The sequence below is a fragment of the Ictidomys tridecemlineatus genome, chromosome 7 (genome assembly GCF_052094955.1).
Source record: "Ictidomys tridecemlineatus isolate mIctTri1 chromosome 7, mIctTri1.hap1, whole genome shotgun sequence".
Lineage (NCBI taxonomy): Eukaryota > Metazoa > Chordata > Mammalia > Rodentia > Sciuridae > Ictidomys > Ictidomys tridecemlineatus.
The window spans coordinates 77,332,284-77,356,409 of record NC_135483.1 but is presented as its reverse complement, the minus strand read 5'-3'; the positions used below and the strand labels follow the sequence as shown (position 1 = coordinate 77,356,409).

At 33.8% G+C, this 24,126-nt stretch overlaps 1 protein-coding gene across 9 annotated transcripts in view; it reads left to right on the top strand.

The window, feature by feature from the left end:
* Positions 1-24,126, top strand: part of Sntg1 (syntrophin gamma 1) — an 800,188-nt gene that overhangs the window by 509,936 nt on the left and 266,126 nt on the right. For all 9 annotated transcript variants that reach the window (XM_078017191.1, XM_078017195.1, XM_040294069.2 and 6 more), the window contains 3 exons: positions 7,994-8,051; positions 8,660-8,703; positions 8,797-8,838. In XM_078017191.1, the coding sequence (XP_077873317.1) occupies positions 7,994-8,051; positions 8,660-8,703; positions 8,797-8,838 (144 nt within the window). The remainder of the gene's footprint in view (positions 1-7,993; positions 8,052-8,659; positions 8,704-8,796; positions 8,839-24,126) is intronic.

The window sequence follows — 24,126 nt, the reverse complement described above, 5'->3', positions numbered from 1 at the left end:
TTTCGCCACCTTGTATAAGACAATTATGAAACATCTGGAAGAAAAAAAATATGTGCAGGAGGGTTAGAAATTGAGGCCATTGTTTGTCTATTCAGTTTAATTATAGAACTTTGATATCTTTCCTTGAATGACTAATGTTAGAATTGAGACCTAGAACATACAGAGGATAGCAACTGTACTATTTACATTAAAAAAAAAAAATTCCTGAAATCCCAAGGAATACAAGAAAAAATAAATAGATTTAGCAAAAATGAAATTGTATTGCATTTAAATCTTTAAAATGATTAATTTTTAAAATATGATTTTAAGTAAGTTTTAATATATTTTCAATTATTATATACTACCCTGTTTATTTTTATTTTTATCCTTGATAAAATTTTTGATTTGCATTTTTGCATTTTTAGGAATTTATTATAAAATCTGAGATTCTTCTTTGAAAGCTATGCCAATTTTTTTTTTTTTTTTTGGTGGGGGAGGCTGGCTACCAGGGATTGATCTCAGAGACACTCAACCACTGAGCCATATTGCCAGCCATATTTTGTATTTTATTTAGAGATAGGGTCTTGCTGAGTTTCTTAGTGCCTAACTTTTTCTGAGGCTGGCTTTGACCTAGTGATCCTCCTGCTTTAGCCACCCGAGCTGCTGGGATTATAGACATATGCCACCGTGTCTGGTCCATACATATTATTTTAAATTATAATTGTATAATTATTTTAAAATGCTTATTAAATAATGTTCAAAAGTATAAGATACTCAATGTGGAACACAGATATCCAGAAACAGTTGAAACATCAATTTCATTGAGTTAATTGTTGTAATTATTTATCTTCACAGATAAATTTATTCCCTAGATACCTAAAAATCCCAACATTTGGTAATAATTTTGTTTTGCATGAAAAAATAAAACTGAGACATCCCCAGCCCTTTTTTTAAATATTGTATTTAGAGAAAGGATATCACAGAGTTGCTTAGGGCCTTGCTAAGTTTCAAAGGCTGGCTTTGAACTAGTGATCCTCCTGCCTCAGCTTCCTGAGCTGCTGGTTTTACAGGCATGTACCACCATACCCTATTCAAAAAGGATGTGGTGGTACCTGCCTGTAATCCCAGTGGCTCATAAGGCTGAGGCAAGAGGATCACAAGTTCAAAGCCAGCATCAGCAAATTAGCAAGGCCTTAAACAACTTAGTGAAGCCCTGTCTCAAAATAAATTATATAAATATAAAAGGCCAGGGATGTGGCTCAGTGATTAGGCACCCCTCAGTTTAATCCCTAGTACCAAAAAAGAAAAAGAAAGACCAAAATTACCTTTATATCCATGTCCATTCTAAATAGAAACAAAACAATCACAAATAGTGGCCTGAGCTCAGGGACATTCCTGCACCCCGATGCAGCTGGTGGAGGATCTCTTGACCTGAGAGGTCCCACGCTCAGGCTGGTCCTCACTCCTGTCTTCTGGAGTCTGGTGTAGATCTTGTTCTCAGTTCATAAATAAAGCGATTCTCCTTTGCTGTGGATAGTGTGCCCATGCCAGAATCATGTTATTTTCTCTGCCTTCTTGTTCCTTATTATAGTTTTTCTGTCATTGCTATTTACAAAGTCTTGTAAGAGCTAGGTGCGCTGGTGCATCCTTATAATCACAGTCACAAGGCTCAGGCTGGAGGATCACAAGTTCAAGGCCAGCACTCAGCAACTTTGCAAAACCCCTCAGTAACTGGTGAGACACCATCTCAAGGTAATAAAGTGTTGAGGATATACAGCTTAGTGATAAAGCACCCCTGAGTTCAACCCCTAGTACCAAAGAAAGAAAAAGAAAAATATCTTTTAGGAAACCAGATGTAAAGAAATGAAATTTGAAAGTGAGTCTTTGCACATTAATACCTGGACCATTACTTTTTTAAAGTGACCTTTAAGTATCTTTATATGACCATCTTTTATCTGTAGACCCCTATTCCGAAACCTCAATGTGAAGTTGTCTATCTTCCCCTTCAAGTGCTTTTACACATTCAAACCTCTGCTCCCAGTTCTCCAGGAAGCCTTGCTGATTTATGCTATTTTTACTCCGGGGTTGCTTTTCCGAGACATTCTCATACCTGCTATAACCCTAATCCACCTTTAACCATGAACTCCTGATTATTTTCATTATTCACTCTTCCTTATTTAAAATATCCTTCACAATGCAAGAAACTGTGGAGTTTTTTTTCTCATTCCTTGTATTAGTTTTTGCTTTTATTTGCATCTCAGTAGAAGATCAAGCTCTTCTATTTATATTTTCCCCAATTTCCACAAAATCCACACCCATGGGTTTCTGCAGTATCTGGGCAAAAGAACCACTAAACTTTTCCTGCTAATTGCATATTCTTGTCTTTGTTGTCAGAAGGAACCTACTTCCTTTAAATTGATCAGATTAATCAAACTAGCTAGGGTATCCTCTATATTTTCCCACAGGTCTTCTGTATCCATGCTGGTCTTGCATATGGTCTCTGGACCTGGCTGGTTTTCCATGGCTGCAGCAGAATTCCTACTGGTATTAAGGGGTTCTTCCTTGAGCATTGGGCTTGACTTCTACCCCTGTAGCCCTTTTGGTCAACTCTTCCTTTAGTGTTCATCTCTGTTGTCTGGACCATCCTGGGAATTACAATTTCTATAAATAACTCATAAGTCTTTACAACTACATTCAAACATACTGCCAAGATTTTGAATCATACACAGGATCTAATACCTTGTATTTTGCTCAATCTTAGCAGATTTACTGTGAGGTGTGAGGACAATCACTGTGAACAACCCACTGTCTTGCCTTTTGGAGACCTATTTACTTCCTATATCTTTTAAAATACAATACCACTCATGTGCACATTATACCTCTGGATATTTCCAGGGAAAGAATGCTGTAAACATGACTAGAAAACATATTTTTTGCAATATTTTTCCAACAAACATAACTTTTCCTATGTAAACAATAAGTTACTAATATTCTCTAAGTAAGTGTGTGTGTATTCAAAGGTGATTTCTATTTGGAAACATTAATTCTGCAATATCAAAGACAAAATTAGTGGTGGCACATGACTGTCACTCCAGCAACTCAGGGGGCTGAAGCAGGAGGATTGCAAATTTAAGGCCAGCCTCAGCAACTTAGCAAGGCCCTAAGCAACCTAGTGAGTTCCTGTATCAAAATAATAAATAAATAAAAATAAATACATGAATGATGCTGGGCATGTGACTCGGTATTAGAGTGCCCCTAGGTTCAATCCCTGTTATCAAAAATATAATGATTATTACCATTGATCATTTTATTATTTATAAACAATAGCTGATATTTATAACCTAGAGTCATATTCTGAGATAAATATTTTAAGTTCTTCTTAATTTGACTTTATTATTTAGCAAGGTATATTACTATTGTTATTCCTTCCAGAGGCAATAAGATTAAATATTAATAGGTTCAGTAATTTACCCATCCTTGTAAGTAGCAAACCTGGGATTCGACCTCATGACAAAGCTCTTACTCTGAGAAACTATGCCCTATATTTATAAAACCTGGACTAAATTATCCCTAACATCTACATTTGAGGACACAAGCCATGTTTCCACTATTATTCATGATATGATTTTTTTAAAAAATTGAATTGAATGGATAAAAATAACCAGGATTAAGCAACTAATTTCCTATATTGACAGATATTAGTAGTATCAAATTTAAAAAATAAAAATGTACCTTTATTGTAGATGTAATAAATTTTTGTGTTTTACTTTGTAAGTGATTTCTGAGCAAATCTATAAATAATAACTGTTGATATAAGTGGACATTTATTTCAACTGTTCTGTCCCTTAATTGTTTTTGCTTGAGCCAGGATCACTAGTTTCTACAATATACAAAATGAATATGTACCTTTCCAACATAGAAATAGGGAGAAAATAGTCAGATAATCAATTTTAATTCAGGATGATGGATTAGTCCCAAGGGTCAGTTAAAACCACAGGAACACTTTATTTGAAAGACCATTTCTTAAAACTTAAACAGCCTTACTAAGATAAAATTCACATACCATAAATTTATTGAATTAAAGTGTGGAATTCAATGGATTTTCATATACTCATGGATATGAGCAACTATCAGAACATTCAATTTCAAAACATTCCATCATATTAAGAAGAAACCTCATATCATTTTGCTATAAATCTTTGAGACCTGCAACCCCACCTCAGCCCTGAGCAACCACTAATCCATTTTCTATCTCTACAGATTTTCTGATTTGGGATTTTCATATGAAGGTTAGCATATACTATATTGAAAAGGTCATTGATTTTTACCAAAACAAAATTTTGGACAGATAATAATGGCATCTAAATGGATAATGGTACTTCCCATATTCTTTCAGAGGATATTTTTAGATGCCTCTCCCATACCTGTCCACTTCATCTCTTAACTCTAATTATCTTGTTGCTGTATGCTTACAAGAATTCTCTTTACTCTTGATGAAAGAATAGTGGTAATGTCTACATATTATTTTTTTCCAGAGCCCAGATATGCTTGCTTGCTTGCTTGGTGAGCTGATTGATCAGGATAATGAAAATATTAAACTATAAAGATTTATGTGTTAAGATTTTCAATCCTCTAAAAATATTCAGTGTTTGATTCAGAGGTATTTCACAGTTCTGTTGGCAAAATTGTTGTGTAGAGTCCTTTAAATTAGACAGGATCTGTAACCTTGTTCCTACATAGACCGCTGTAACATGAGTTATGCTTTGGAAAAAATAACATTACAAAATTGAAATATGTATTCCTTGATATCTGGGCTGCAGTTTGGAATATGGCATCACTCTCCCCAGTCTTGGATCCTAACACTCTCTGGAATGATAGTAATTGGTTAATCCAGACTTTCTCCAAACTATGTTCTGAGCCCTGGGCCAGGAGAAGAGAGTGAGGGAGCCCTGTCTTGACCTCAGGCCATTTAACTCTCCAGTCTGAAAGTAGGCTGATCAAATTATTATGTAAATAAATAGAAATCACAGTCATGATTCAATGCTACCTAAGTGAATTTACTTAAGGCAGAGAAACACTGGAGGAGGGGACATTTTTAGACTAATTTCAAATATGAGCAGGAGCTTACCAGGTTAAGAATAAGGGAAAAAAACATGCCAGTAAATATTGGCATCCTTTGGTGTTCAGAATGATGGAGCTATGGATTTGTGCAGTGCAGGAAGGCTGAAGCTACACAACAAAGGGCTGTTAAGGCTTTTGATTTTTATTCTAAGTGTAATGGGAAGCTTATTACCTACTTTAAAGAGTGCAAGACACATTATTTGACTCTTACCTGAAAAATCTTAAATTCCTCCATTTAGTTCCTGAACCAAATCTAGTTAACTTTAATAGAGCTGGGCTGCTCTTCACATTTCATCCAATGAATGAAAGCAGAGTCATTTTAAGGTTCGAATTCTATCTTCTGAGTTTTGTTTTAAAATTTGCTACCTAATCAATAAAGTCATTTTCTGAGATTAGTTTAAGAATTCTTTCAAAGCTCCAGATATCTGATTTAAAAGCACAAAACAAAACAAAAACAAATATAACAAAAGAACAAAACCATACTTGGACTCAAGCCATTCTAATTTCAGGATAAAGTTTACACCTAACAGAGAAATGTTGACAAAACAGGGATTAGTTACATCTTGCCATTAAAAGATAGCTATAAAATTGAATGCTGAGGACCAATTGGCATTGAGTTAACCTCAGAAAATCACTATCCCTGCTGCCTGTTCCCTAGAAGGACCCCAGGAATCAGCATCTTTCTGTTTTTCCATTGTAATTTTTTTTTGTAAATATAAGCCTTAAGAAAAATTTTGATTTCCTAGTGGAATGAGAGAAAAGTACAAAATGTAAAAATAGATTAAGGGAAGAAGACACAGAGACAAAATTGGCATGAACAATGTTGTTTCTGTCCCCAAATACATTTAAACTACAATTCATTTGTTGATTTATTTCATCTTGTTATAGTACCTAAAAATTAACTTGGTGATTAATTTGAATTAATCAGATTTTTCTTCTAAAAAGCTTGTAGATGCATCCTATATATCCTTTACAATTTACAAGTATCTCTAGAAATTATCAATAACTACCGCCTAGGACTGCAGACACCACCCACCCCCACTTCTCTCTCTCTCTAATTGGTTCTTCTTAGTTATACATGACAGTAGTAGAATCCATTTTGATAAAATTATATAAGCACGGAATACCTCTTATTCTAATTAGGACCCATGCTTTTGAGTTTAAAAACCTTTATTTTCAGGATTTTTTTTAAAGACATTATTCTATGCATTGATATTTTATCAATGCACAAAACATAGTACCAAAAAATTTTAATGGCTTTGTGTGGCTCACCTTCTAGTTAGGGATAGCGGAGGGAGAAAGAAGATAAGTAATAAATGTGGAAAATGGATTAAAATTATAGTTAGAAGTTGATAAGTATAATGGAAAAAAATAAAATGAATGCAAAGGATTAGAAATAGAATTCTGATTCATGCATATTAAGGGTCTTAAAATGGATCATTCTAATCTCATTTTAATGCATGTGATTTCACTAATAAATTTTAATGATAGATTGCATTAGAAGTCTGTCTTTAAGCTGGAGCTACCCTTTGGTTAGTGTTTATTGTATACTAAAAAAAAGCACTTAATTTCTATCACACTGTCAGTCACTAATCATTCTCACTCAGATCAGATAAGAGGCAAATCATTTTAGGATCATCTGAGATAGGATCAGAGCTTATAGAGATATAATGACTATAAGGCAGGAATAGAATTAAGAACCATTCTAACTTATGCTAGTGACTTCCTTCACAGTGAGGGGGGGAAAGTGCATATTGGGCTAATGGGAAATGGTAAGAGAGAGGGGAAAAAAGTATTGAGAAGTGAGTTCTAATTTCAGGCTGAACATGATAATTTATATTATCTCACGTGTCATGTTTGTTTTTAATAGTTCAGCAGGAGAAAGGATTTTACTTGTCAAGAAAAAGTTGAATACTACTGCTTTCCCCCCAAATGACTGACTTCTATTTAAGTATACTCAGTGTTAAAAATGGACATTCATGGGGAAAACAAACATGTCAGTTCTAAAATAATTTTTTTTGTTCCTGAAAAGAAAATGCTCAAGAGGATTACATATTCTAAAAATAAAATGGAATTTAGATTGTATTTCAACTGTCTTTTTTAAAGTGATAGGTTTCTTTTCTATATAACATTTTTTTCCCTGTATTTTTCAGCTATTGCTTTCATCCTTATCACAATGATGAAACAGGATATTGTTTTGCAGTTATTTTAAGCTTTAATATTCTTTTTCTTTACGTGAATTTAGGTTATATGTCTTTTTGTTCCCCCTATCTTATTTGATCCAACAACAAAACACTACTGCAGTATTCTTGACAGTGCATTTTGTTGTATAATTTGTTTATTATGTGCCATCACACAAACAGGAATCTAATACTAATTAAGAAAATGCAGATATGTCAGTTCCCAGTGTGCATTTGCACAACCTGACTTTGGTTATACATTTATGCAGGTAAAAATCTCTTTGGTCACTTTGTACTCAGGAAGATCTCTGCACTGTTAAAAGTGTCTGGTCACCAGCATAGAATAACTTAGCCAGAGAATGAAAATATAAAATCATCTAAAGTTTGGAATCCTAAATAATAATTCCCATGATGGATAGCTTTCTACAAAGGGCATCAAAGTCCATGTGCATTTAATGACATTATTAGTCTTGTTTGAGAAATAAAAATACTTTCCAAATTATTTGATATTAATTATTGGATATATGAGCAGAATTCCAAACTCGTTGATAAAGGTTCATGGAAGTGCTACCTGCTTCTATTCTGCCTGGTGTCTACAGAACATGCTCATCATAGCTTGTACAGTTTCTTGATTGAAAGCTTTCTTTCTTCCTTTCTTTTCTTTTTTTTTTTTTGGACATTAAAAAATACAATATATGATTTTCTATTTCTAGGGAGGAGCAGAGCATAACATTCCAGTTGTCATTTCAAAAATCTCTAAGGAGCAAAGAGGTAAATTTTCATTATTCTCTAATAGCCATTTCTTTATAACTGCTGTTGAGAGTGATTCAACAATTGGTATATTACTAGGGAGCTCCTCCATACCAACATTCAGGCAATGAGTAGCAGATTTGGGGGATACCTTCAGAGAATCAGAACAAGGATAAACATTAATAAACCATGTAGCCATGTATACATTAGGTACAGTCAAACATTAACTAAAACTAGTTAAACAATGCAGTGTTTATGAATAAACTTGTAACTATTTCCATTTTCTTAGCTGGTGGATTGGGTATCTGTCTCTCAAATGTTTTTCACAGAGACACCATGAGTATAAGTGCGAGAAAAAATTAGGCCACACATTCAGATGACTCACTGATATTTTGCAACTGTAAGATCTGAAATGATGGAACTATGTAGAAATATCTCTGCTTGTGTTTCAGTAATTAAAATGGGTTGAATCATATTATTATTTTGAATTTTCCTTTTTGTGGCTCTTTCAAGATAATAGTAATGTAAAGCTTTTAACTTTTGTTTCATTATTCTATATTAATGATAATAAAACAACTTATTTTTCAGATGAAAATAGTATATAATCAAATGTTCTTTTTCATTTATAGCTGAACTTTCAGGACTACTCTTTATTGGGGATGCAATTCTACAGGTATGTATTTTATCATTATTATCTTACATGCAACCAAAAACTTAAGTCAGTTTATAATATGTTATGTGAAAATATGCTTTCTTTGCTTTGCAGATAAATGGGATTAATGTGAGAAAATGCAGACACGAAGAAGTGGTAAGTTTACATTTTCCTAATGTTATTATTTCCTGAATGTTCAAATAAGAATTTTATACATTGGTAAAAATGATCATTGAATTTATTAGGAAGATATTAAATTCATCAGTGTGCTATGAAACTTTCAAATGCTCTTCTACTTGATGTTTTCCTGTTTGAAATGAATCACTGAGTAGTATCCAGCATGAAATGTATTTCAAAGAAATACTTTAGGATGGTCATTTCCTATATTTCCACAGTTTTTCCATGAATCTCTCCCAGTAGATGTCCACCCGGTTTGTCTCTAGAGAAAATATGTTTCTAAATCCTTGCATACATTTTAGAGTTTATAAACAATGAATTTATTTCTGTAAAATTTTGTATAATAGTTGTAGCGAAAAATGGAAGAGCCTTTAAGTAGTGTGTGTGTGTGTATGTATGTGTGTCCATGTGCATTCTAATGCAGGGAGTGGAGAAGAGAGAGACTTAATCTCAAAGTAGGCAGGTTTAGCCCTAAGAATTGCCATTCATTTTTACCCTGGCATTTCCTTGAATGTTTCTCATTGTGTAATTCTGAGGTCCCAGATGTAGATATTCTAATTAAGCAAGTTTGGATGGGTCTATGAAATTGGATTTTAGCAGCCTTTCTAAGTGGGTCCATTGTAGGTAACTTCTTTCAGTTGCAGATGGACACAATACCTTTATTTGTTTTTGTGTGGTGCTGAGATCGAACCCAGTGCCTCACATGTGCAAGGCAAGCACTCTACCACTAACCACAACCTCAGCCTGTGTAGGTGACTTTTAAACTGTACTTTGACAGAGAGGTTGAAGAAGTTCTGTTGGAGCTGGTGAAATGACTTTAAAAAAAATGAACAGGAAGGACAATGTCAGGCATTTGGAGAATGTATGTTGTGGTTGATTAGATATTATTATAGATCCTTCACTGAATTGGGGTTTCAGCTCATCTGGGAAGGTGTAGAGGAGAAATTATAATTAAAAGTTTATACTAGAGGATCAAACACTATATTCCTTTTTCTTCTCATAGCTCTAGTGCATTTGGGTTTTGGATACATTGCTCCTCTGTTAAAAGTTATTTGGAGAAAACCATTCTGCCATATTAAAATATTTCAAATATCAGAGTGGCAAACTCAAGTGCTTGAGAAAACCACGGTTTCATAAGTAGTGACATTACAAAGGCTTCTTGATTATGAGCACATAGCATAAGTATCTGATTGAGGTTTTTTACTATTCACCACCTGACTTTATCTTCTCAAATGCTTATTTGGGCCATCGGATTACCACTGTGTGCTGAAAATAATATAAAACATGTATTTCAAGCCTGAAATTTTTAACAAATATGTACATAGGAAAGAAGCATTTTAGAAGGAATTTTTGAACAAATGAGAGAACAGCATAGCTCAGAGTTCTCTATACTTCAGGTAATTGTTAAATATAGCCATTGAAGCAAAGATACTTCTAACTTTAGTCTTCAATTTTAAGTACAAAATGATTTTCAACTCATTACCCAGGGAATATACACAAAGTGCATTCTCTTTGAAAGCCACATGCTGTTAGTTGGAATCAGGCTTGCAATTTGCTCTTTAGAGGCAGGCAGTGTGCTTAAACAAACTGTGATAGAGCTTTGATTAAACAGATTAGTGTTGAATGAAAGATTAGAATGCATTAATAGTGCCACTTAAGATGATGTTCGGGGCTGGGGATGTGGCTCAAGTGGTAGCGCGCTCACCTGGCATGCGTGCGCCCTGGGTTCGATCCTCCAGCACCACATACAAACAAAGATGTTGTGTCCACCAATAACTAAAAAATAAATAAATATTTTTTTAAAAAAGATGATGTTCGCTCTGATTTTAAAAAAAGAGAATTTAAAATTGTATTGCAAATTTTTAATATTTTTATAATAAATTTATATTTGAGAACCTTAACCCTCCAAGTCTTGGAATATATATATATAGGTATTAATTTCTTATTTACTTCTAATATTTGACTTTCCAAGAGCAAATTGATGACTTTGTCCTCACTGCTTATTACCTAAGTGAATGGACCTATATCTCAGAGGGAACAAGGTATTAATTAAATGTTTAAGAATCCATTTATATGGGTTTTAAAAAACAAACACACAGAAGCTCAATGGATGTAAGTAGTTTTGAAGCAACATGCTGTTGTACCACATTCCTTATAGAATTTCAAATTACAAAACAAATTGGGCAGATATGACATATTGATTGTGTGTTTTGCTTGGACTCATTTACTCTATTTATTGACATTGTTAGAAATTCTACATTCATCCCTGATCAGTTTCACTTTTAAGAAGACTTCAATAGTTTAGCTGCCACTTCTTCATTGAAGTTATAAGCTCTGATCTATATGGAAGGGGGGATCCCACATAGGTCACTGTGAGCACACAGTAGATTTCTTGATGAAGTTCTGCAGCTGAATCACAATTTACTTATTAAGAAAAACTAGAATCAATACTTGGTGGGGCTTGGTGCTGGGGAATAGTGTGTGTATAAGGCTTTAACTCCCAGAAGCAATTGTGTTCAAATCCTAGACTGATGCCTTACTAACATTGTCGTTTCATTCAAATGTACTTAACTTTCAGTGTCTCTAGTTCTCATCAGTAAAATAATAATTTTTTATGTGAATTAAGTGCAACATAAATGAATTTCCTGGGATATAACTACTATTCAGAAGGGTTTTCCATCATTCTGTGCCATCAAATACTGTGGCTTCATTCCCCCTTTATACCTTTCCTGGGCATTTCTTTGTCAGTGCTGGATAGTGTCTTCCTACCATCTGTTTTAGTCACCTTTACACTGCTGTGACTAAAGGACCCAAACAGTACAACTGTAGAGGAGGAAAGTTTATTTGAGGGCTTACAGAGTCAGAGGTCTCAGTCCGTAGAGAGTAGGTTCCATTCCTGAGGGTTTCAGGTAAGGTAGAACAACATGGGCAGAAGAGTGTTGCAAAGTAAGCAGCTCACATAATGATCAGAGAGGAGGGAGGGAGGGGGAGAGAGAGAGAGAGAGAGGTGTCCACTCACCAGATACAAAATATATACCTCATAGCCGCACCCCCAATGAACTACTTTCTCTAGCCATATCCCACCTGCCTCCAGACCCACCCAGGTGATTAATTCACTGATTGGTGTAAGGCTCTAATAACACCATAATTTTTTCTCTGTACCTTTTTGCATGTGAGCTATTGGGGGACAGCTCACATCCAAACCATAACACCCCCTACGCTGCTCTGTCTCTAGACAGAGCTACTGCTGCTGCTGCTCAGCTTCCCAAACTCCATCCACCAATTTTAGGTGGAAACCAAAGTAGGCATCCATGAGAAAGGGTACAGTCCTTTGGAAAATGAAGCTCCTTTTTTCATTCAGATAGGGCACTCTTTTTCTTTCTTTCTTTTTTTATGTTTGATATGAACAAGTTCTGGAGTCTATGAATGAGTTTTACTTCCAAGACACCAGAAGTCCCTAGTGTACCAATGTATTTTTCAAGGAGAAATGGATCTACTGTTGCTCATTACTTTAAAACTGATATCACTTTCCTTACCACCAAACCCTGAACACGTTAAACCAATTGCAATCTCTATATCAAGTACTGAATATTTTTCATTTGCTTAACAAAAAATTGATCACTTATCAGAAAACTTCTGAGTGACACTGGGTGAAGTACACTACAACTGAATCTTTTGTGTAATGAGACTATAGAAATACATTTATAATAGCTCTAACCTTATTGGAATGTTTTTTGGCCTTGGTATTTTAGAATTTGATAATTTTGAAAGCAAACAAAGATTGGGGGAAATTATTAGGAGGGAACAATATGAAAACTGTTGATTTACAATAAAGTGAAAACTGCAAAAAAAAATGGTGATCTACTTATAAACACTAAAAGTGAGAGGAAATAAGAGTTAGCCATTGAAGAAAAGTGTTGTTGAATTAAAAAGCACTCTGACCTTTACCAAAAATATCAATATAACTGAAGTTTCTATGTAATAAGACATTTTAAAATAGAGTAGATCATCATTGGGCAAAGCAAGATGAATGGATTGATGATTCCAGAAGTTTTCTTTTAAAGAAACATTTCTGGTTTTAGGTTGGAGATTTATGGGTCCCCACAAAAGAGGTTCATCTCCTTATTGTTTCTATGGTTCTCATAATTAGAAGATATCAAATAATTTGAAATGTAAATAATTAACATCTCAATTCTGAATTTGTGATTTTAATGATACTCTAAAAATATTAATTTTCCAAGAGCAGAATAAGTAGTTAAAATTACATAAGTTGAAATAACATATTCATAAAAGAAAACAAATGCTGACAAAAAAAGTAAAATGTTGATTCATAGTTTTATAACTATCATGATATGTGCTTCACTTAACTCAGACTTTTCCATTGGAATAAAAAGGACATGTTCTTTTTTAGTTTCAATCGGTTAGAAAAAAAAAAACAACATTACAAGGGTTATGTCAAATCATCTGAAATTGAGGCTCTCATTTATATATAGAAACAGTTAAAGTGGTTTTATGCATCAGTGAGGAACATACTTAGAATGTGATTTAGGCACACAAATCATTTTAGACCTTGGAGAAAAGATTAAAATGTGATTGACTTACATATTGTGCTTTATCTAACTTCTAACTTCATTGTTCATGATACAGAAAATGATTTTGAGCTCTCATTGATTAATATTTTCTTGATAATTCAAAATTTATTCTACTCTTTTTCCTTTGACTTAACTCCCAAAATGGAAAGCCAAATATAAAATTATTTAACTTTTAATATTTCCTAGTGGTTTGGGACATGTTAAATGAAAAGACAAATATATATCAGAAATACTGTCTATGCTTATGACTGATTTTGAAAAGAAATGTCCAGAACATGGCCTATTTAAAGCCTTCGATTTGCAGTGATATCCTTACCAGTTGCTTTTCTTTGGATTTACATGTCTGTACCCAAATTAGAGTATGAGTTAAGAAGGCCCAGATACACTTTAATGACATGCATGTTTTATTCTGTTGGCTGCTGATGATCATCAAATCCTTATTTATGGTTTTACTCTTTTAAACAAAGATAGACAGCATAGTTCAAAGCCATAATAGTCTATCCCGCTTCTCAAGAAAACAACAAAATCAGTTCTTATAACCTTTGACTTGGTAGAGCCCCGGCCAATTTCTGCCTATAGGAATGGACACAGGATCCAGAGCAAGAAGACCATCCCGACCACGTCGCACTGAGAGGACAGAGATGTCTCGGGTAGATACGGACAAGACTGTTTTCTCATCTGACCTTCAGCAACTCTCTTAGATACACTCCTGCTCCAGAGATTGGAATTAGGAGGGAAATTACGTGTTAAACAAATTATAAAATTTTTATACAGTTGACGTTTTACTTTTTAAATGATCATGAAATCAGTCTGAAAAACAAGAAGAAAAAAAAAGCATATGAGACTGAAGTTTGGAGACCTAAATTAAAATTGTCAGAAACTTTGAGCTGTGTCTTATTGACAGTGGATCTAAATCACTCTGGCCTCATTTTCTCATCCAAAAGATGGAGAATTGAAAGTAAGTAATTGCCTAATGACATTTATAGCCATAATGCTCAATTCTTTTATTTTAAAAGAACATAAAAATTTGGAAAAATCTCATGAAACTGTACAACATTACAACTCTCCCAGACCTAATTACAGAGCCTAATTAATAACGATGTATCAATAAAGTCCCATCAGTCATAACAAATGTAGCACAGCAGTGCAAGATATTAAACAGAGAAAAAAACTCTGACTATACCAAAATGATGTTACTTACAAACAAAAGGTGTCTTCAACAGCCATGAAATTAGAGAAGTGACTCGGAAAACTGCCATGATTGCTTATGTTAGTTTTTCTTCTTTCAGACACTCTCATCTCTGTGGACTTTTGTTTGAGTCCCTGGGGGAGAGCTCATTAGAATAACAACAACAACAACAAAAATGACAAAACTGTAGGAAAAATGTTTTAGGAAAAACATCTTTAAAGTATCAGGATGCAATGTGTAACACATTGCTAACCTCAAGAAAACCTGTCTCAGAGCCATTTTATTGCCACTGTAGTGTAGTGTGAAGTAAATGGTACCCAGGAAAAGCAGCCACAATGCCCAGAGGCAGCCATAGTGCTGGTCAGGAAGAGCCATAAGAAAATTCAATGGACGCAACCAGAGAAGAAAAAGGAATGAACAAGCAAGCCTAGTTGCTACCCACATGAACACACCCAGGAACACTGACAGAGAGATGACTTCTGTGCAGGTTGAGATTAGGGAAAGTGGAAAAAGTAAATCAGAAATGCATTATGCATTCAACTTTCACTCTAAGAGATAGAGTCTTTGAGACTATGAATAAAAGAAAATATCATGACTCCTCCACATTGTAGGAACTTCATCTAGGGTTCACATCTAACCCTGTACTCTACCAGCAGTTTTACTAAGAGACTTCTGGACTTTATGTTCTAAAGTAGTTCTGAGTTATCTCAGGATGGTCTGAATTAATATGGAAGGTTATTGGGGTAACAGATGATTTCTGGATCAGAGATAGAGTATTAGAAAGGAGGAAAAATCCCAAGATGTTAAATATCCATCCATCTGTGGTCACTCACATGGAATTTTGGATGGCTTCTGGGAGAAATATATCTGTCATATATCCTATGTTCTTATTTTATGGATGTGACAGAGTCATAAATCAGTTTTTGTGGGAACTGTGCTGTAGAAATGACCACATTTCTGTGTGCAAGAATGACTTTAGCAGTGGTGAGGAAATAATACCAGTTATGTGTATGTCATAATGGGCATGGAAATAAACTCTGAAAAAAAAATCTCTTGTATCCCTGGCTTGGGATATAATATTAGCATAGAAAAAAACATACCTGATCCTTTCAGAATTACATATCAAAAGAACAAACTTAAGGCCTTTCTAAGTTATAAATGTACAATCTTAAGCAAATCAGTGCAGAGATTTGGGATTAAGTGAGATGTTTTTACATCTCTTCACTCCTAAAAGATGAAATAACAATAAATAATCCTTATAAGGTAATAATAGTAAAGATAAGGGAGCAAAAAGAAGAGAATAAAGTAGGCAAGAGTTTTTGTTAATTTGTTTGAAAATAGAAAGTTAATAGATGAGTGGGAATTGTCCTAGAGAGCCTGAGAAGGCTGTACAGCAAAGCCAAACCCAGCAATTTTCACTGTAAAACTCAATCAAATGGGATTTGAGATAGCAGACTCATTAACAGAACGAGTTGAGACGGGATCACCAAGAGCAGGATATTGATTGGAATTTAGCAGTTGTCTCTGAGGCACAGCAGAGAGCATGGGTGAGATTTGGCACTAAACTATAGTGAGATGTACTTTTGGACAGTAAATTACCTTGTCTCTGCCTTCATTGAGTTTTCAGAACTCTGGCAGCCAAGTGTTTATCTTTTTATTTTTTTTTCCACTAAGGAAAGAAGTTGGAAGATTCTTCTTGATTGTAATTGACCTATGAAAATAACCCAATGCAACTCGATGCAAGTTGGATTCTCATTAGCAATACCAGTGTGGAGCCCAGTAGTGGATAAACCTTGCACTCTAAACCCAAAGCTGATAATTCACTTTTTGGTGTCTGAGTTTTAAATATTGACTGATGCTAAAGGGTCATCCCACATATGAAAAAAAATCATTCACATCAAAGACAGAGACCGAAATACACAGAAAGGTGAAAAATTTAGAGAAAACAAGTTTCATCATAAAAGAAGTTATAATAATTTCAGATAGATGACAAATTATTTTGTAAGTGAAATAATGCCAACATTATACATAAAAAGAACATTTAGAGAGGGGCTGGGGTTGTGGTTCAGTGGTAGAGCGCTCGCCTCACATGTGCGAGGCTGTGGGTTCAATCCTCTGCACCACATAAAAAATAAATAAATAAAGGTATTGTGTCCAACAACAACTAAAAAATAAATATTAAAAAAAGGAACACCTAGAGAAAAAGGAACTCTGGAATATAAAACCTGACAGCAATATTTAAAGCAATGTAGAATGTGAAAATATTGTAAAAACAAGCTGACAATCCTCTCAAAATGAAATAAAATGAGACGATATAAAAAAAGGGATATTTAATTGAGTAATTTTTACATCAAACCAATAGAATTAAGAAAATATGAAATTAAGGGAGCTATAATTGTTAAAGGAATTATATAAGAAAATTATACAGATTTAACACATATTCTTTCAAATATCGTCAAAATGCCACATAAATAAAATGAAGATATTAAAAAAAGCACTTCTCCCTATTGATGGTTCCTATGAGGTAGCATCACAGTTTGAGTTTAATTAGCATTTTCCTAATAAGAATACTGAATATCCTTTCTTGTGTTTATGAGATATTCCTATGTTTTTGTTTTAATTAGGTTAAGTTCTTATTAGTTTAAAGAGTTTGTTTGTATAGTCTGACTATAAATCATATATACTGTTTGCAAATACCTTTTCCCAACCAGGAAATTGTCTTTTCAATTTCTTTAGAGTGTTATTTGAAGCTCAAAGCTTCCTATTATTATTAGTTCAGTTTTTTGACATTTTAGTTTTATTATCTGTGGCGTCTTATTTCATATTTCTTTTCCTAATCTCAGACCATGAAAACTTCCTGCTATATTTTATTCTAAGCAGCTTTCTGTGACCTCAGAAGGTGTTGGGGTTTCTCCCCACCAGCAAATAAGCCAGCAGTTTGGTTGCAGACACTAGCTGGGTGTCTTCAAATAGAATTCAGTTCTGATGGTACCCACTGGCCACCACATCAGATCCCACAGATTCAGGACTCAGTTCGCAGGATCATCCCCCAACCCTTAGAGACCTGCAAGCCCTGGTTGTTTTATTTGTGCTCCTGACCAAATGCCTATAATCTTAGGTTCCTACAACCCTCTCCCTGGGATTAATTAATTTGCTATAGTAGCCTACAGTTCTCAGGGAAAACACATTTGCTGGTTTATTATAAAGGATATCACAAAAGATACAATTTTAAAAAGATGAATAGGGCAAGGAGTAAGGAAAAGGGTGCATGACCTCCCCAGATGTATCACCATCTTGGAGCCTCCATATATCCAGCTCTCCAACCTTCTTTTCAAATGTTGATCCCATCATAGACCATTAGTGATCACCTTAACTTTTACCGCCTCTCACCTCTCAGGAGCTGGTGGGTTGAGCTAAGAACCCTCATCCACCTATCCTGACTAGGTGTTTCTGGTAATTAGTCCTCATCCTGAAGCTACCTTGGGGCTCCCAACCATCAGGCAACTCCTCAGCATATAAAAAGAAAAGATCACTCCAGAGATTCCAAGGATTTTAGAAATCCTGTCGGGAAGTACGGTTAAATACCCCACATGTATTTTATAATAGCATAAACCTAAAAAGCTATGTGTTAATTATATTCAATGCAATTGGAGTGGCAATAACTTCTATACTCTCTCAGGTGACAGAAGAAAATATATGTGTATAACAAAGCTGTTCATATGCATTTATCTGTGCATGTTTCTATAGATAACTTTCTAATTTAAGCTAAACAGGAGTTTGTACTGATTCTCCAACCCAGCCCATTATCATATGTACCACAAGAGCCTCTTCTCTTTCTTATCTGTGACCACCCACTCCAACTGATAGCTACATTCCCTATTATTTGATTCATCTAATTGTTCAAATCCAATAAACTTGTGCATCGGGATCAGGATTGTTAACCCACTTCTCAATAGGAAACAATTATCAAGAAGGGTTGAAGTCTTTTGTGTACATTTCCTTTTTCCTTTAGACTCCCAGATTTCTGTCATTCCCAGTGTTTTATAGGTTAGTGCTGCTATTCTTTCCCAAAGAGATTGTTTCTGATTTGGAATAAATATTTTTAGGTTCTCTTGTCACATTCTTCATTTCATAATGATAGCTCTCAATCGTATAAAAGTGTTTTTTTTTTTTTTTTTCTAAAAGACTTGCACACTTTAACTTCAAGTTAAATTCAGTGGGATGTGAAAACTACATAGCACTGTTACGGGGGGTAAGTTCTGACTACAGAGCTGAAGTTTCTATGGGGGTCTGTATCTACAGGTTTTAAAATTCTTGACTGAAAAATTTCAATTCATTCTCACATATTTGCAGGCAGGAGTTTATTAGAAGGAAAAAGATAAAGGGCACTTACACAAAGAAAGGGAGAATGGCTTCTTTCAGAGCAGAGAAATCAGATACCCCTCCTGCCCTCCAGTCTAATCAGGAGTGTCAGGGAAGTATTCAGATCATACATGGGAGGTCCATGATTGACAGCAGGATTGTATGAGATTTTCAAGTTTCTCATTGTGAATAATTTTACCCATAATAAAGAGATTTTACTGTTTTAACAACATGCTAAAGCTCTAAGGCAACTCTGATTTCCTTTACCCTCACTGACTATTCTACTTGGAACTTGTTCCTAAAGATTTTATGGTTGGGAGGTCTTTGCTTTTAATTATCCTATCTTCCTGAGTTCTGGAATCTGGACTATATCAAGGTCAAAAAGTTACCCCTCCTACTTCAGGGTGGCTGTGTGGTTTTTTTGTTGTTGTTGTTTGCTTTTTTATAAAAAAATTATTTTAGTTGTGTATGGTCACAATACCTTTATATTGTTCATTTAATCTTTTTGTTGTATTTTGTTGTAAAATGATTTTGGGATTGAACCCAGTGCCTCATGCATGCTAGGCAAGCACTCTAACACTGAGCCACAACCCCAGCCTGATTGTGCTCTTCTTATAAAGAGGAAGGAGCCTTTGGACCATTTCTCCTGTAGACAACAAGGTGTTTGGAGAGGAATGTAGCATATCCTATTGACATAAGCCCAGGACAGGGCCAGAGCAGCCTCAGGTAAATTGCCTTTAAAAAAAATGCATGAGGGCATCATCAGCACAGTAAGTTCTGTCTATAGAATTAATCTTTTAACCAATGATCCCATTGCTCATGTCTGTCTGTTGCCTATCAATAACCACAAATCCATCATTACAATATTAAACTGAATAGTTTCACTGTCTTAAAAATTTGTCTGTGCTATATCCAGCATCCCAACCAATGATCTTCTGGAAGCCAGGACTATTTTGTTGTCTCTATAAGCTTGCCTTTACCCAGAATGCCATATAATTGTATTTTGGAGAAGGTAGTCTTTCAGAATGACTTCTTTCACTTAGTAAAGTGAATTTCAAATTTGTGATGGCTTTTTCCTGACTTAAAAGCTGATTCAAAAAACAGTGTTCCATTGTATGAGTGAAGTATAGTTTGAGTATTCATTCACCTATTGCAAGACAACCTTGCTTCCAATATTTGATGATTACAAAGCTACTGTAAATATTTACATTCAAGTTTCATGAGGATATGTGTTTTGAAATCAACTGGGTATAATTTAGGAGGGTAATTGCTTCATTATATGTTAAGGCTGTTTTTAGCTTTGCAGGACACTGCCAAATTGTCTTCCAAAGTAGCTGTGCATACCCACCAACAAGGAGTGAGAATCCACGCTTGCTCCACATCCTCGCATTGGTACCTCCTTTCTGTTCTAACTTACAATTCCTTAATGAAAAGGAATGTTCAACATCTTTTCTTATGTGTCTGTTTAGATATATTTCCCATTTTTAATTGGATTGTTTATTTTCTTTTAGTTGAGAGTATTGAATTCTTTGTATATAGTGAATATAATTACTTTATGTGAAATATGCTTTATGAATATTTTATGCATGTGTGTACCATATCTTCTTGGATTTCAGTATTTTTTATTTTTATTTTATTTATTTTTAAGTACTGGGGAGTGAGCTCAGGAGGTATTTACCACTGAGCTAGATCCCTCACCCTTTAATTTTTTTTTTTTTTTGTCACATAGTCTTGCCCAGGCTGGCCTTGAATTTGTGTTCCACCTGGGTCACTCTCCTTGGTAGTTGGAATTACAGGTCTGCATTATATTCAGTCTCTTAAAACTACCTTTTGGAGAACAAAAGATTTAATTTTAATAAATTCTAGATTATCAACTTTTTCTTTTATCAGTTATCTTTTGATGTCTTGTTTAAAAATTTGTTTTCATTGGATCCTCTACTGTTTAAAAAAATTATAGTTCATATTTTAGTGTAGTAACATGAGTAATTTTGAATTAGTTTTTTTGACTCAAGTAAGGCCTGTTTCTAAGTTGTATTTTTTTTCCTTGCATGTGGCTTCATGACAGTTTTGACAATTTTGTCAAAAAGAAAAGTCCATCTATTTTCCATTGAATTGCTTTTGCTCTTTGAAGATCAGTTGGCTGTATTTTTTGTGAAAAATTTTCTGGTCTTTTTGTTTCCTTCTATTAATCAGTATGTCTGTTCTTTTGACAATACTGTGCTACATTAATTATTATAGATTTCTCGTAAGTTTTGAAATCAAAAAGAATATATCCTCATCTATTCTTCATACTCAGCATTCTTTTGCCCTCAAAATTCATTTTAAATATTTACAAAACATATTTGGAATTCTGATGGATATTTTATTAAATTGATTGGTCAACTTAGGGAAGGAAACATTTAAACAATATCACAGGCTCTAGTCCAGGACATATATCATCGGCTCATTTAAATTGTCTGCTGTCATCAGGGTCTGGGTTTCACTTATACTTTTGTACATAATTTTTTTGGATGTAGATCTACATATTTCTAATCTTCAGTGTTATCATAAAAGTCATTATTTTCCTAATTTTAATTCCAATTTTTTTGTAAGAAAGACAGCAACTATTATATATTCATTTTCTTTCCTATTGTCTTGCAAGATTTTGTTTTGGTTTTGGTTTTGGTAGATTCAGTGGGATTTTCTACATAGATCATCATGTCATCTTTGAAAAAATTAACTGTTGTTTCCTTCTATACAATCTATATAACTTACTTGCACTTATTTTTTTGTTGTTGTAGTAAATTAGTCAGGACTTCTAGTAAACTTCGGACAGTAGAATGAGCAAGGTCCTCACCTTTTTTCTGGTACTAGTGGGCAGATGTCTAGTTTCTGTCCATTGAGCATGAAGTTAGTTGGTTTTTGCGGATCTTCATTAAGTTAGAAAGTTAAACCCCTATCACTAGTTTGTACACCTTTTATATGACTATGTTAAATTCTTTCAAATACTTTTTTTGTGCTGATGGACATGACCATGTGATTTTTCTTCTGTAACTTTTTGATGTCATTGATTACATTGGTTAAATTAAAAATGGTGAGTCATCCTTGCCAAACTATAATAAATGTCATTCGATGTGGTGTATATTTTATATATTCTTGAGTTTGATTCTTGTAGCTATGTTCATGATCAATACTGGTCTAAATTTATTTTCTTTACTGCTTTTTCAAAGCATTTTTGAATATTTGATTAATGCTATCATAGAATGAGGTTAAAAAGTGCTACTTCTGCTTCTATTTTCCAGACAAAATAGTGGAGAATTATCATTTCTTCATTAAAAGTATGATAGACCTCCCTAGAAAAAATTGCTAGAGTTAGTGCTTTCTTCTTGTAATTTTATTATTTATTGGTTTGATTTCTAATGGGCCATTTCAGAACTTCTGTTTCTCCTTTCACGAGTTTTAGGAATATAAATACTTGACCTATATCAAGTAATTTATCAAAATTGTGGGCATAGAATTGTACACAGGATTCCTTTATTAACCTTTTCTTGTTCATGGAATCATTATGAATAATCCCTCTTTCATTTTTGATATTTGTTCTATGTACCTTCTTTCTTTTTAGTATCATAGAGTTATCAATTTTACTGATCATTAAAAAAGTAGATATATTTTTCCCATTTCATTGATTTCCTCTGCAATTTTCATTATCTGTTTTACTCTTCCTTTAGGCTTCAATTGCTCTGCTATTTCTAATTTCCTATGGTGAAAGCTTAGATCATTGATTTTAATCTTCATTAGTAATGTATGCACTTAGTGGTATGAATTTCTACCTCAGCACTGCTTTCTTTGCATTCCAAAGATTTTGATAAATTGTTCTTTAATTTTCACTTAGCTCAAAATATTTTAAAGTATTTTTTCTAAACTTAACTTCGAGTGGTATATTATATAGAGGGACTGTACTTAATCTCCAAACATTTGGGGACTTTCTAGATAGCTTTCTGTAATCAATTTTTGGTTTAAACTCCTTTTTTGACTGGAAACATACTTTTTATGTTACTCTTCCTTTAAATTCGTTAAACTTTGTTTTTTATGACATATTTTTGTGAATTTTCTACGTAAGTTTGGAAAGAATATGTATTCTGCCATGTTTAGAAGAAGCATTCTATGAAACTATAACAATATAATAATAGTGTTGCTCAGTTTAAGAATATCTTCACTGAAATGCTGCCTACTTGAACTATCAATTTTTGAGAGTACTGCTGAAGGCTATAATTATAATAGATATACTTATTTCTCCTTTCAATTATAGCAATATTTACACACATATTTTGGTATTCTATTTCTTGAATGTTTATTATTGCTATGTCTTCTTAGAGATTCTACACCTTTATTGTTATTTAATTCTCCATTTAATAATTATTTAATGGAAATTACTTCTGATAGTTCTCCTTCCCTGATCTTATTTGTCTATAACTAAAATCTCTTGCAGCTATCTTTGATTAGTGTTTGCAATGCATATATAACTAAAATCTCTTGCAGCTATCTTTGATTAATGTTTGCAATGCATATATTTTTCTCTATCCCTTAACTTAAACCTATTAAAGTCTTCATTTAAATTATGTTTCTTATTGAGTTTAGATTTATATACACTTGACAATATTTGACTTTAATTTATTTTTTTGCCATTCAAATGTAATTATTGACATAGCTAAATTGCATCTACCATGTTTATATTTTTCTCTATTTGTTGTCTCTCTTCTTTATTTTCTTTTCCTCTGTTCTTTTTTTTAAAATACTGGGATTAAATTAAGCATTTTATTAAGTCTGTTCTGTCTCTTTTCTTGTGGTATCAATCATAATTGATATTGTATTTGCTTCAGAATTTCCTCCATGGATTTTTAACAACATGTGTCCTCTCCAATATCACCATACTGCTTTATGTATAGCATAATTATCTCTTAACAAAATATCTCCATTTCACCCCTTCCAGCTATAATGACATCGCTATCATTCATTTCACTTACCTATATCATTACCATAGCCACCATTACAGTACTATTTTGAAAAGTTTTATTTCCAGTCAATTAAAACTGATAGAAGACAAGATCCTTTATTTACTTCCATTCTGGCTTTCATTGATGTTCT